Source organism: Orycteropus afer, unplaced genomic scaffold (genome assembly GCF_000298275.1).
Source record: "Orycteropus afer afer isolate SDZICR_OR568_19922 unplaced genomic scaffold, OryAfe1.0 scaffold00084, whole genome shotgun sequence".
Lineage (NCBI taxonomy): Eukaryota > Metazoa > Chordata > Mammalia > Tubulidentata > Orycteropodidae > Orycteropus > Orycteropus afer.
The window spans coordinates 10,143,868-10,158,924 of NW_006921671.1; the positions used below are offsets into that span (position 1 = coordinate 10,143,868).

General features: G+C 34.4%; 1 protein-coding gene across 1 annotated transcript in view; it reads left to right on the forward strand.

Moving 5' to 3' along the window:
• The window catches only part of SLC4A10 (solute carrier family 4 member 10), a 374,905-nt gene that overhangs the window by 322,519 nt on the left and 37,329 nt on the right, over positions 1 to 15,057 (forward strand). Inside the window, exons 20-24 of the mRNA XM_042781073.1 lie at positions 3,496 to 3,747; positions 5,368 to 5,436; positions 10,296 to 10,469; positions 11,215 to 11,337; positions 12,336 to 12,400. Coding sequence (XP_042637007.1) covers positions 3,496 to 3,747; positions 5,368 to 5,436; positions 10,296 to 10,469; positions 11,215 to 11,337; positions 12,336 to 12,400 — 683 coding nt within the window. The remainder of the gene's footprint in view (positions 1 to 3,495; positions 3,748 to 5,367; positions 5,437 to 10,295; positions 10,470 to 11,214; positions 11,338 to 12,335; positions 12,401 to 15,057) is intronic.

Sequence of the window (15,057 nt, forward strand, 5' to 3'; positions counted from 1 at the left end):
CATTACTTAACCTTTCTTATTATACTATAAATCACTTTGGAGTCAAAATTTTCATGTTTTTGCCCTTTAACTCCCTGGGGTTTGGTAAACAATAGAGCAAATATGGCTTAATCAGAAACCAAGTTGACTCTGACTCATGGTGACAATAGTGTTGTATTACCCAATAAGGAAGGTTAGCATAGGCTTGTGCTTACTTACTAATCTGTAGTGAACAATTTCACATTTTTTTCACCACATCAGAGATTCTGCTTCTAGGTATGGCTGGCATCTGACTCTCTCCCAACCCCATAGCACCTACCTACAGAATCAAAGCCTCTTTTCAAATATACCAGCTGCTCCATGGGAGAAGATGAGAGAGTGCTTCTGTAAAGATTTACAGCCTTGGTAACCCTATGGGGCATTTCTACTCTGTCTACAGAGTAACTGTAAGTTAGAATCAACTTGATGGCAGTGGTTTTCGTTTGTGGGTTCTGACAGGGATGGAGTACCCAGTAAACAAGATAAGCATGGGCTTACTTGTGCTTACTTACTCATTTATAGTGAACAATTTCACTTAAGTAATCTGTAAGGAACAGTTTCATATGTGAAATTGTTCACTACAGATCAGTAAGTAAGCACAAGTAAGCTTGTGCTTACCATGCTTATTGGGTACTCTGCCTCTGGTGATCCCATGTGTATCAGAGTAAACTGTGCTTCATAGGGCTTTCAATGGCTAATTTTCTGGAAGTAGATCTCCAGGCCTATTCTAAGTGGACTCAAACCTCCAACCTCTCAGTTAGCAACCAAACATATTGACTGTACCACCTGTGGAATCCTGGCTTAATTAAAAACTCAGCTATCTTGTCACAAAGTGGAAGAGTCCTTCTGTTTTTGGCCACTATGAATCCTAACGCTCTGCTTTCCTCCTTGAATATATGCACTTTCAAAGCAAATTCCTTCCGGTAAAGATATGTTTTATCTACACTGAACACATATTTTTGGCTTACAACCAGAGGCAGATTGTTCGCTACAGATTAGTAAGTAAGCACAAGTAAACCCATGCTTATCTTGTGTATTGGGCAATCTGACCCTGCCTATAATCCTTGTCTTCTATCAAGTTCAGTAAAGAGTGGTCTACTGATGTTGGTTTTCCTGCTAACAGCAATGACAACAAAATAAATCGACTTCTCATAACATTCTTTACTCAGAGGAACAGTTTGTTCCTTTTGTTCCTGTTGCTTTGGTGAAATGTTTGTAAAGTCTCCTGGCTTTGACTTAAACCACATTTTCACCATGAGACACGTGTTACTTCAGCACATCCCCAGACCAAAAGTGAACCACATTTTCAGTTTTCACTCATTTTTCTTTCTTCAATTGAAAACCATTTTGCCTTGGTTGGAGCATTCCCTGAAATGGTTTGATGAATCATGTTTTCTAGTTTTTGTACCAAGCGCCTGGTAGACTGCACATCGTGTATCTGAGTCCACATCCTATATCCAAGTCATCTCAGAATGCCTCATTTCATTATTTCTCCCAAACTTAGAGTTTGGATCTTTTCATTTTTTCTTCACCTTCATGTGAAGTTGCCATGAGTTGGCATCTACCTCTAGGGCAACTAACGAGAACAAAATTACCAGGACTAGTAATTGGTTTTATTTTAGGGAGTGAGTTGCATACCAATGAAAATGTTTTTATCATTTAATGAGTGTTACTACATACCCAATGAAGCTGGCTAAGTTGCAGAGGCTAAGGTCAGCTCAGCTGGCTAAGGGACTTAGTTCTGCACCTCAGTCTCAGAATGAAAGAACTCAAAATCAGAAAACTTACTACACCTTGTGATCTTTGGGTCTCTCAACAGTGATAAAAGCTACAAATGAAAATATTTGAGAATGGCAAATATCATATATATCATATATAAATATAAGTGGAAATACAGATTATAGATCCATATTCTCTCTAGTATTTTTTAATTTCTTCCCTAGAGAAGTAGGATAAGTATAGACAACATTAATCTCTGAAAAATGTTGAAAGTATCTATTTGTTTTTTCTTTTAAGCACAATCTCTTAAGAGTAAAAACAAAGAGAGATATTATCTTACAGAAAAAAAGTTCCTGTTAAAATACAGTTATGGGTTTTACTACATGTTTCTGTAGACAGTTCAGGCTTCTTTTGACATCATTTTTAATAAACAGCAATACAACTCAGATCACTTGAGTAAATGAATGCATTTGCAACATTCACTTGGCACCACATTCTCTTGATGATTATGGCATTTGATATGTTCTTTTTTGCCCTCTTTGTCAGCCTGGTTCTTCATGTCAATCTATAGTCTTTTATGTGGTTAACTTGACAGATGCAGGAAATTGCTGCCAAGCTCTGAAATGCATTTGTTCAGCAGTGGCATCTGGGTATCAGATGGTCCTCTTGGCTGGCCTCTTGTCTTGCTGCATGTTGGTTTTAGTGGGGTCTGGTGTAGCATCACCTGTTGCTATGCTCCCTTTTCCTCCCATATGTGCATTTCCCGTGATTCATGGATGAATGTGAGAATAAAAACTCTGCTTCTGTCTTTATTTGAGAAAAAAATCTACAAAAATATGTTAAAAGGTGCAGAGTTCTCTCTCTGACAAAGGGATACTTCCCTTTGGCTGGCATGCATATCAGCTACTAATTTGGTTACAAAGTCCAAGTTTTAAAGACATTTAAATGAAAGACAAGAGGAAGGATGCTGATTAATTAGTGGGATTGCCAGAACTGCTTTATTTTCTTTGATTTGCATTGAATCAAGATGCACTGTTGTTGTACAACACAATCAGAGGGGAATTGTATTTTCTGTTTTTATTATACATTTGTACTTTCCAAAGCTCTCTGTCTAAGTTTATAAAGGAAATTACTACCTATGAACATATTATTTTGTCTGCTTCCCACTCTTTACATTTGAATCATATTTTTAAAACACTAATTTTTTTTGCATGAATTAATGAATGACTAGATATGTGAATCAGTTGTGAATTATGTTGCTCATTTAAGGAAACTATAACAAGTAACTCTATTTGAAAATGACTTTACATATCCAATGGAAATAGAATAAAACAAATGTAACTTTAACTCAGGAGCACATTACACCTATTGGAGTATTTAATAGTTACTATATATAACTGCCACTCCTCGGAAGGAAGGTTGGGCAATCCTACTTCCGTAGTGATACTGCCTCGGAAACCCAAGGAGGGGTCGCTATGAGTCGGGGCCGACTCCACGGCACATAACAACAACATAACAACAACAATATATAACTGCAATAGCAACATCTGTCTTTGGAACTTTTCTTGAAGTGGGTTATATATTTTGCGATTATTACCTTTTTTTGCCTTTAGTATATGTTTCATTTTAGAACTAGTTGTGTAAATATAAGATAGTGCCTCTTTTCTGTTGTTACTGCTCCATGGTAGTGATGTCATTTGTCTCTACCTAACTTCAGGTCCTCTGAAAATCTTTTTCTCTTTCTTTTTTTTTTAACAGAAAGGTTGTGGGTACCATCTGGACCTACTAATGGTAGCTGTTATGCTTGGTGTGTGTTCCATCATGGGCCTGCCATGGTTTGTGGCTGCCACAGTCCTCTCCATCACGCATGTCAACAGCCTAAAACTGGAATCCGAATGTTCAGCTCCAGGAGAGCAACCCAAATTTCTCGGCATTCGAGAACAAAGGGTTACTGGGCTTATGATTTTTGTTCTAATGGGTTCATCAGTTTTTATGACCAGTATTCTAAAGGTAATAAAATTTGCCTTTAGGAACTTGAGAAACGGTAGAATATATTTATCATTGTTTAAGGAATTTCAATTGAATCTAAGCAGTAAATTTGTAAATATTGTGTGGCATATGATGAAATTATTATTTTTTTTGCTATGTTTATATAATACTTTTTAACCTACCCAAACCAAAACCTACTGCTGTCAAGTCTATTCCAACTCGTAACAACCCTATAGGACAGAATAGGACTGCCCCCTAGGGATTCAAGTCTACAAATCTTTATGGAAACAGACTGTACCATCTTTCTCCAGAGAGCTGCTGGTGGTTTTCAACCTCCAACCTTTTGGTTAGTAGCTGAGTGCTTAACCACTGCACCACTAGGCTCCTCTTTTTAATTGAAGGGGGAGGAATTTTAGCATCCTTAAATATATAAAAATTTAGCCTAACAAAGTAAAATTTAAATGTGTAAATTATTACCATAATTTTGAATTGGTTATCAAGCTATGGGAAAAAAATCTTTCATTATTTCTGACAGACTTGTGATCTGAATTCACTACAGGCTTACACAAATAAAGTTTCTATTTTCTTGTCAGTGGACAGACATATTTGGAATTAATATAACTTAGTGTAAGATAGAAGTGCAAAGATGAGAACAGGCATATCCATGGTTACATATGCAGTTTACAATGACAATATCATTGCATACACTCATTTTTTCACACTTAAAAGTATTGGACTCATTTTGAAGAGCATTAATGGGTAATTATTTTGTCATATAATTTTGGCAGATATTTTCAAAGTGCAGAGATTACATTTAAAATTGTAACTAATTTTAGTTGTCTATAATTTGAAAACTTTAAATTATTTAATCAGAAGTACATTTACAAGATTTAATTTCTATATTAAATCAGCAATTTTCTGATAATGATAGGAGAATGCTGATATATTCCAACAAAAAGAGAAAAATTCCACAATCTGCACATTTACAAATATCTGACATAATGTATGAACAGCATCTACATTTAGCTTTAATCAAATTTTAGTCTTTAATCCAAATATCTTATTATTTTGAAACAAAACTCAAATTATCTTTAAACTGATAGGATAATACTAATAATGGTTAATATTTATTGTTTATTATTTACTGGATGGGAGCTCTGGTAGCATAGTGCCTAAAGCACTTGACTGCTAACCAGAAGGCTGGCGGTTCAAACCCACCAGCCACTCCTTAGAAGGAAGATGGGGCAATCTAATTCTGTAGTGATACTGCCTCAGAAACCCCAGGAGGGGTCGCTATGAGTTGAGTCTGACTCGACAGCACATAACAACAACAAAAACAACATTTACTGGATATTTTAAAAAATAGGTTTTGACTTATTTAATAGTCATAACAACACTATTGCTATCTTCCCTTTTAAGAGATTGGGAAACTAAGACAAAGAGAGTTCAAGTAATTTATCTAAGGTTACACATCTAAAAAGTGCAGAGCTGGAATCTGAACTCATGTCTTTTGGCTCTGCTCTATTACTGACTCTAAAATATATTATTTTTGTTTTTGTTTTTATTTTGGTAAGTGTAAAATTACGTGATAACATTATAGGTGAAAATAACTTGTACCTTTCTCTAATTGTTCTTTTACAGTTTATTCCCATGCCAGTGCTATATGGAGTGTTTCTTTATATGGGTGCTTCATCTCTAAAGGGAATTCAGGTAAATTATTGTAAATATGCACACCTGGGATGACTGTCTTAAGGTTTATTGAAACTAAGTCATGTGATAGCTAAGAAAATTACATCATCTGAGGGAGCAGCTTTTAGACTAGAATTAAATTTCTCCAAACTGCTCAGATTTATAAAAATTAAAGAAGACTGAGACAGAGTCCTCATCAGCAACTAAGATTCATAATCTTAGGGTACTTTTGTTTACCATAAGTATATTAAAACTGTATGAGATTTAGGTCTTTTAGAAATAACAGTACACTTAAAAATACATTCAATAACTTACCTTTGACACTGTAATTATATTTATGGACATTTACTCATGAGAATGAAAAAGTTTAGACTCAAAAATATTGATTGTAATATGTACTATCAAAATATTGGAAACAACCCAATTATCCAACAGCAATAATCTATGGTACATTTCCTGAAAGTTGATAATTAGTTAGTTGGTACGTGGCAAAAATGTTTATGATATGATACAAAGGAAAGAGTAGTTTCATAGTTTTATAAAGCTATGCACAAGGGCTGCATTAGAAGAGAAGATGGAGAAAGGAAACAATATATTAGGTTAATATTCTGGCTGATTGTTCTTTTATGTTTATTTTTCTATTATTAGAAATACATTTCTAGAATTGTTTGTAAAATTAAAAACAAGCCTATAGGATAGTTGTCAAAGTATAAGACACCCCTGAAGTATTGTTTAAGTAAGTGTAACCCACTGCTGTCAAGTCGTATCCGACTCATGGTGACCCTTCCTTGGGTTTTCAAGGCAGTATCACTACAGAATTAGATTGCCCAACCTTCTTTCCAAGAAGTGGCTGGTGGGTTTGAACTGCCAGCCTTCTGGTTAGCAGTCAAGTGCCTTAGGCACTATGCTACCAGAGCTCCTTAAGTACGTGTAGGTTAAATAAATATGTGTTATGTTTTCTATTGCTGCATAACAAATTATTCCAAAACTTAGTGGCTTAAAGCAATAAACATTTATTATATCACAGCTTTTGTCTGTCATGAATTTAGAACAACTGAGCTAGTTGATTCTAGCTCAAGATGCCTCATGTAGTTGCCCACAGGATATCTGTGGGCTGCAGTCATCTGAAGGCTTGACTGGCGCTGGAAGATCTGGTTTAAAGATCACTCACTCCCATGTCTCTGGACAGAAGACCTCAGTTTCTCTATGGCTATTGTTATGGAGCCTCAGGATTTTTTTCCCCACAGGGACCTCTCCATAGGATGCTTGAGCCTCCTCACAACATGGCAGCAAACTTCTCCCAGAGTGAGCAACCTGGAAAAGAGAGAGGATAAAGTCAGAATTCCTTTGGACCTAGTCTCCAAAATCACACACCATCACTCACACTTTTTCTAAATATTAGAAATCAGTCACTTAGTTCACCTTGAATTCAAAGGGAGGGAGAATCAAAAAATTTGTGGACATAGTTTTAAACCACAAATAGTATGTTCTAAATTTTTACAGGGGCTGATGGCAAATCCCTCCTGCTTATTTCTTAGATGCTATCAACTTAAGTTTGCCTTTGAATAATCTTATTTTATAAATTAACATTATTTAGCAAAAAACTTGAATTTTCTTGAGTTTAATTTTAAGGCTTATTTATTGTACAGTTTGTCTTTTGTTGACTAAAAGAAAATTATGAATCACAACTTATTCTATGCCACAACTAGACTCACTTATATTCAAAAACATATGAAGGAGAAATCATTTGACTGGGGTTCAGGCAGCACAGGACCTCATCTTCTGGATAAATGACCAATCAGCCTCCTATTTTGGAAAAAGAAAAGGAACTTAGGCCTTAGAACAGTATTGGGTCCTAAATCTGAGGTAAAACTTCAATATGAAGTCACTACAAGGTCAATGAACACCCAAACTAATAAGATAACTGTTTATCCTGACGCTAGGTAAAAGTGACTTGTGAAAGGAAGATGCTTGAAGGCATAATGTGTTTAAATGTTACTAAAATTATATCTTATTTGCTCATTTAAAATTGCATGTATGAAAGTATATTTTGATAAAATTTGCTTGTTAAGGCAGATAAGGAAGAAGGCTGAAGAGATTGTGTTTATTTGTTTAGCTGGGGTTTTTTTTGATGGTTTGTTTTTTGTTTTTTGCCATTGGCAAATGTTCCACGAGTACTGATTTCATCTCTAAGTGAAAAGTATTTATTATTAGGCCTCAGGCTCACATAAATACAGCAGCAGAAGTTTAAGAGACAAAGTAATACCATTTTGATAGATTTCAACAGATTTCCCCCACTAATTCTACTCACATGATTTTATGCTCATGAGGTTTAGAATTAAACAAAAATGTCAAGTTTTGGAATTATTTGTGGTGTGAATCTTTCAAATGAAAATTGAGGAAAACATTATCAAAGATCTGAGATAAAAGTATACTGAGTTTTAAATAGTCACAAATGAAACAGCAAGCAGGATCACACAGAAAGAAAAAGGGTCTTGTGCTGAGAAATCAGTAAAAATGAAAGCGAGCAGTTGAAATTCCTGTTTGGAATTATGGCTACCTGGAAGAGGGAGATGGGATATTGGTATTAGGACAAGATAAAAGTCATAATGCAAAACTCAGAATACATTTGTCATAATTGTTGTTACTTGAGTAGTAATAAATAAATGTGTTAAATATTAACAGTTCAAGCAGCACATGAAGGAATCTATATGTTACCTGGTTGTTTAGAAATATTTTTAAAACTTATTATCTAGGCTTCTTACTGTGAAATATGGCAGAAAAAAAACAGATCACAGTGTTCTCACGAATGCTGTTTCTTTATTCAGATATGTAACCACATCTATATTCATTCCAACACTTCAGGAATCTAAAGTAAAGCAAATGTGCCATTTAAACAACAACAATTGAAGCACCCACACACTGAAGTACACTTATGCAATGACATAGCTCCACAAATTGGGAAATGGTGGCTGAGAAAAATTAGTTTCATAGAAACTGAAATAATTCCATTTTAAACCAGGGGCTTTTATTTCATTTTTCCACTGACGACCCACTTCCACCTTGCACCAAGTTTTATTTATTTGTTTGTTTATTGGCTTCTAACTTTAAGAGATATTTAGGGCTAGAAATGAGAAGACTTAATGACATATATGTTGGTAGTCTGGAGAAGGATGAACCAAAGATAACTTATGTGCTGGTGATCTGCTTCCATAAAGACACAGCCTTGGAAAACCTAGGGGGCAGTTCTACTTGTCCTGTGGGGTCACTATGATTGGAAATGATGGCACACAACACCGCCAACTCTGCATAGAAGGTTTTCAATTAATCTTTTTAGAAAGTATCAATAGGTAGGAGTGAATGAATGAGTGAATAAATTAGCATGTGTATGATTCTGGTTTAAATGATGATCAAGGAAGGGATATGCCATATCCTAAAACAGTGAACACAGAAGAAAAAAGGCTTATGTTGAGTTTGAGATTCCTATTATACCTCAAGCAGGTTTTGGTATAACAAGTTTTGACCCTAACATTTTGACTCTTCATTATAATTTTGAAATATTTGATGACAATTGCTTATCATTTTCTTATAGATTAACCCAGAAATAAAATCTAATATTCCTCTCTAGAAAATGTACAATTGATATTACTTTAGACATAGCATGAGATAGAATTGAAAGTTATTGAAATCATCATTTTCTAAATAGTCAATTTATGTGGGATACATTGAAAACTGCAAAATTGGTCTAAGAAAAAGTAAATGAAATTATCCATATAAAATAAAACTACCAAGTAGTAACATTTATTAGTAAGTAATATATAATAGAAGAATTAAAGCTTCTAATGAAAATATAATTTATAAAATCTGAATTCAATCTATAAAATTTGGTTTGGGAGATAAAAATGGCTCAAAGCCTAAGTTATAACAATTAAATTTATATCATCTGAGAATAATAAAATTATCTTTATGGTTAAATTCAAACAGAAACATTATTGATCCAGATGAAAATAATTTTAATAAAATATGTAAATGGTTTGACTGTATAGTCATTGATCAAGAAATTAAATTGAGTAAACAAAAAGTTTGCTCTGGAAATACTTTCTTAATCAAAATTCATCTAGGTTAAATTTTTATGGTTTTGGTCTTATAGTTGTAAAGACAGCATCAAAAACTATTAGGGATCAAAGTGTCAAGGTCAAAACAGCAGAGTTAAAATAAGGTCAAAACATCCTACTCCGCAGCTGATTATGAGTCTAGATCTCCAAAGAGAGAAACCTGACGTAGAGATCTAGGTCTCTGAAAGTTGAAACCACGGGTGTGGATGAAATATTCCTGGAGAGGACAAAGAATGGAAGTCCAGAAAGACCTGATAATTAACTGTCAGATAAAGGAAAAGATTATGATCTGACCAAAAGGAATGATGATTATGTTTTATTTTTCAGGGCTTCTGCTTGTTTTTATGTGCCATCGAGTCATCTCCGACTCATAGCGACCCCTCGTTGGGTTTTCAAGGTGGTATCTCTACAGCAGTAGATTGTCCAATCTTCCTTCTGAGGAGTGGCTGGTGGGTTTGAACCACCAACCTTCTGGTTAGCAGTCAAGTGCCTTAGGCACTACGCCACAAGAGCTCCCATATATACATTAGATTAAATAATTTTTTAACTTTTCTAGATTACAAAAGATGTGGAATATTAAACTGAAATGGTAGTATTTCAAAGTGAATGCATAATAATCCCATTGTTCTAATGCTCAGACGTCAGATGAAGTATGATTCAGATATGTCATGTGAACCTAATATTTTAGATTTCTGTAGACCTTTACTTTCCCTACTTCCATTGTTGTACTACTGTGAAAAGCAATTTAGTCTATTTATCTTGCAGTTGTTTGATAGAATAAGGCTCTTTTGGATGCCTGCAAAACATCAACCAGATTTTATATACCTAAGGCACGTACCTCTTCGAAAAGTTCATCTCTTCACAATTATTCAGATGAGTTGCCTTGGCCTTTTGTGGATAATAAAAGTTTCAAGAGCTGCTATTGTGTTCCCCATGATGGTATGAAACTTCTAAGCCATCTTTCTTTCTCTTCTGATTTTCTGTTCTTATTGGAAACATGTGAACTTACATTGGAACAATAGAATAATTTCAAACAATTATTGGAAAGCCTAATACAAATTTTAGCAACTAAAACCAGTGATTAAGTTAGGGTTTGAGATATTCTATGAACTTCAGTGATGCATATTAGTTTTATCTCTTCAGAATTCTGAATATTAGTAGTAGTTTAAATTAGGTTGAAGTTGGATGGAATAGTATAAACTTTTAAAATTTAACGTAAAAGATAACACTAACAATCTGAAACGTTTGGGTGTTTAAAGTAAATTTTATTAAATGTTTCATTTCAAATACTTCATGAGTCTAGTTATAGAAAGACAGTAAATAATTAATTAAAAATAATATCAGCATAGATAAGAATGGTTTAATGTTCTTTTAAAGTAACATGAAATATTAACTATATGGTTTAAGGAAACATTTAAATGCATTTTACAGTTGCTTTAAGCTTCTTCAAAAGGTTGTGATAATGGATAAAATCATAACCACTATTCTGAGCAGGTAATGAGAAAAGACAATGAAAAAGGCAAAAGTCCAAATAATATGTTTCATGAATATATACCTTCAATATTTGTTTTAATCTTGACTGTAATTTGAATTGAGTTGTCACGCTCCCCCTAAAAAAGAAATAATACCCTACATTTTCCATTTCTACTTTCTCTGTTTTAAACTCATTTATTATTTGCTTCAGGTATTAGCTCTAGTATTTGTAAGAAAGTTAATGGACTTGCTATTTACCAAACGGGAACTCAGCTGGTTGGATGATTTAATGCCTGAGAGTAAGAAAAAGAAACTGGAAGATGCTGAAAAAGAAGTAAGTCAGAGCAAAATCAGTATCTTACTTTTTTTCCTTCTTTAAAAAACAAAGAAGACACTTGCATAGTAATAACGCTTCAACACAAAGTTACTGTATTTTGCCTTTAAAGAGTTAGTGATTACTAACAACCACAGATTAACTACTTTGGGAGTTTAATGTTTAAAATTATAAACTTGGGATTTTAATAGAGAAAGAATGAAGATATTACATGAGGAAATCAAACTCTAATGAAATACTTAATTGTAAGGTTTATTTTTCTGATTATTTGAAGGGTAATTAAGTTTGTTTTTTTCATATGTGCCCTGTGGATGATAGAAACTTACTGATGTTTTACTACTTCCAAATTTACGGCCATATAATGACTGCATTTTGGTTGAATATCTGAGTAGAAAATAGGAAGATACTGTTATAATTGGTATTTTTCTATGGAAAAGGTTTTCATTAAAAGATTCTAATAAAAAATTATTCTTGAAATAAATGAAATACTTAAGAGGAAGAAATGTTAATCTGAGTTATTTTCAAAGTGATTTATTACAGTAAATATTGTTTGAGAAGCTTTTGGGATTTAATTACTATCATGAACTTCTAACTTGTTTTTCTGTTTCATATATTAAAATAATTTGCTTTAAGTTTTGTGAAATTATTAAAGTTCAAGTGTAATTTTGGGTCTATTTTAAAGGCTAGTAATCAAAAACATTTTTAAGGTATATAAAATTATGCAGACTATAAATGAAAAAAAAGTGACCAATACATTTAGCAAAAGGATTGATCCAATGGAATGTGAAAAATAAAAGCAAAAATTTTTATGTGAATAGAAATGAAGTTAAAAGAATGTATTTAGGTAGAACTGTGCAGCATTCTATTCATTTTCCCTTCTTCTACAAGGAGGTCAGCAAATATAGTTAGTGTCCTTCTTATAGAATATTATCCCAGGCCAAGGATATATTCCTCTCCCCTTTGGAGAATTCATTCGCAAACATTTTCTGGGATATTAGACTTTGCTCAGTCATTTAGTGAGGCTGGTTGAAGCCACAAAGTCTGATGAGCTTTCTGTTCAGATGTTTGACAAATAAAGGTACTCTAATTCTTTCATTTCTTCATGATGTCCTATCACTGACAATGGATTCTCACATTTGGTGATCAATCATGATGATAGATCTTAATGCCATCTGAATATTTCAGTTTCCCCAACTGATGTAGAAGGCATACTTAGCATCTTATTTCTAATATTATAAATACATCTTTAAAATATCATAGTATGATATCATTATAATTCTTTGGTTTTTTTCTAGGCTTGAGGTAGAGATTTTTATTGAAATATATGAGATTTTATTTTTTTAAATAAGACTTTAACTAGAATAGTTTGATGGTCCCCATCTTTTTTAGGGGCTTAGTTTTAGAAAATATTTGCTTTCATCTTCAGATACTATCTGAGAGAACTATGACAGAATTGGGAGCTCTGGTAGTGTAGTGCCTAAGGCACTTGACTACTAACCAGAAGGCTGGTGGTTCAAACCCACCAGCCACTCCTCGGAAGGATGATTGGGCAATCTAATTCCATAGTGATACCACCTCAGAAACCCAAGGAGGGGTTGCTATGAGTCGGGTCTGACTTGATGGCACATAATACCAACAACAAATGACAGAATTGGACATATATTAAATTTTAATAAGACATAGACCAGAATATAGGCATTCTAAAGCCTTAAATGTCCATACTTAAAGTAATTAAAATCATTCAGATTGAAAACCATTTCTAAGGTTTAAATTCCTAAGAAGACAATTTTGACTACGGAAGGTACTGACCATGATTTTCCTACACTTTCTGGTAATGTAATAATACTAAGCATACTAAAATTGCAACTTGTAATTTTTCTACTTTGATTTCCTCACAAATGTCTTTACTCTGCTGGAATGAGCAGAAACAACCCCAGGCATATAATCATTGCTTACATAAGCATTCTGTTACCATATTCATACTATAGAACGTTCTTGCCCTTGTTGTTGTTGTTGTTATGTGCCGTCAAGTCAGCCCTGACTCATAGCGACCCCTCCTTGGGTTTCCGAGGCAGTATCACTACGGAAGTAGGATTGCCCAACCTTCCTTCCGAGGAGTGGCTGGTTCTTGCCCTTAGAACCCTATAAAATGAAAATCTATATACATACATATTTGAATGTACTGTAAGAATGTCCATATAACTAGAATTAACAGGGAGCAATTTTATGATAAGTCCTTAGGAATAGTCAATCACCCTGATGGAGCAAGTTGTTGGGCCTCTGGGCTCGAGATCATGGTCACAGGGGACATCAAGCTCAATAACATACTACACAAAAACATTTTTCTACATCCTATTTTGATGAGTAGTGACTGGGGTCTGAAAGCTTGCAAGCATCCATCTAGATGCAGCAATGGGTCTCTTCTTGTCCAGAGCAAAGAAGAATGAAGAAAACCAAAGATGCATGGAAACAATTAGTCCAAGGGACTAGAGGACCATGTGAACCTCAGTCTATATGGCCATGAGACTAGACCTAGATGGTGCTCAGCTACCACTGTCAACAACTTGGAAGGGGATCAGTGCAGGATATCCTGGATAGAGTGGGAGAACAATGTGGAACAAAACTCAAAATCATAAAAAAGACCAGATTTACTGATCTGAAAGAGCCTGGTGAGACCCCTGGGGCTATGGCCCCTATTTACCCCTCAGGCTTGGAATTAAACTCCCGTGGCTTCCAACCAAATAATAGACAGGCATATAGGGTGAACATTTACACCCTAGATATACTCCTTAGAGCAATCAATCGTGGGAGAATAGAAGGTCAGTGTTTGCACAGGGGGGAAGCTCTGGTGGTGTAGTGCCTAAGGCATTTGACTGCTAACCAGAAGGCTGGTGGTTCAAACCCACCAGCTACTCCTCAGAAGAAAAGTTGGGCAATCTACTGCCCTAGAGATACTGCCTCAGAAACTCAAGGAAGGGTTGCTATGAGTCAGATCTGACTGGATGGTAGTGAGTTTGTTTTGTTGTTTGTTTGCACACGGAGATAGCTCAGGGGGCAGGAATGCATAGGAAAGAAGGACACAGCTAAGAGGTAACTACAGGGAGGAAGTGGGAAGAGAGCTGTTACACTGTGCAGAATTGTAGTCAATGTCATGAAACAAAATGCATATGAACTGCTGAATGGAGAATGAATTTGCGCTGTAAACTTTCACCCAAATCACAATAAAAATTAGGAGAAAAAAAACCTAAATATGGTTTGTTTAAGACCCTTCCCTTCTATAATTCAAAGACAATTTCAAATTCACTCGTTATTTGTCTGTAAAGTGAGAAAGAACAAGTTTGTTTTTAATCATAAGTTTATTAGAATTTGCTGTATCTGTTGCCCAGAACCACTCACATTACTGTTTGTATGGTGCTTATCCATATGTGTATCATATTCCACCTTGGAATTTATTTATCTCAGATATATAGAGATTCTATGTAATGTGCTTCTCACCGTTTTATATTGTATACCCATTTTACTCCAATGGCTATTATAGTGTTTTCTGATTATAAGGATGAAGATTTTTAAAAGTAACTTAAGTATTATTAAATTTCCTATGACTCAAGTTTTCTGGAAGGATACAAAGCTAATTTAAAAATTTATTGGAAACAAATTTACAGCTGTATCCTACAAATCTGCATATGAGAAAAAGTGGGGGAAATGTCTTACAACAAACCA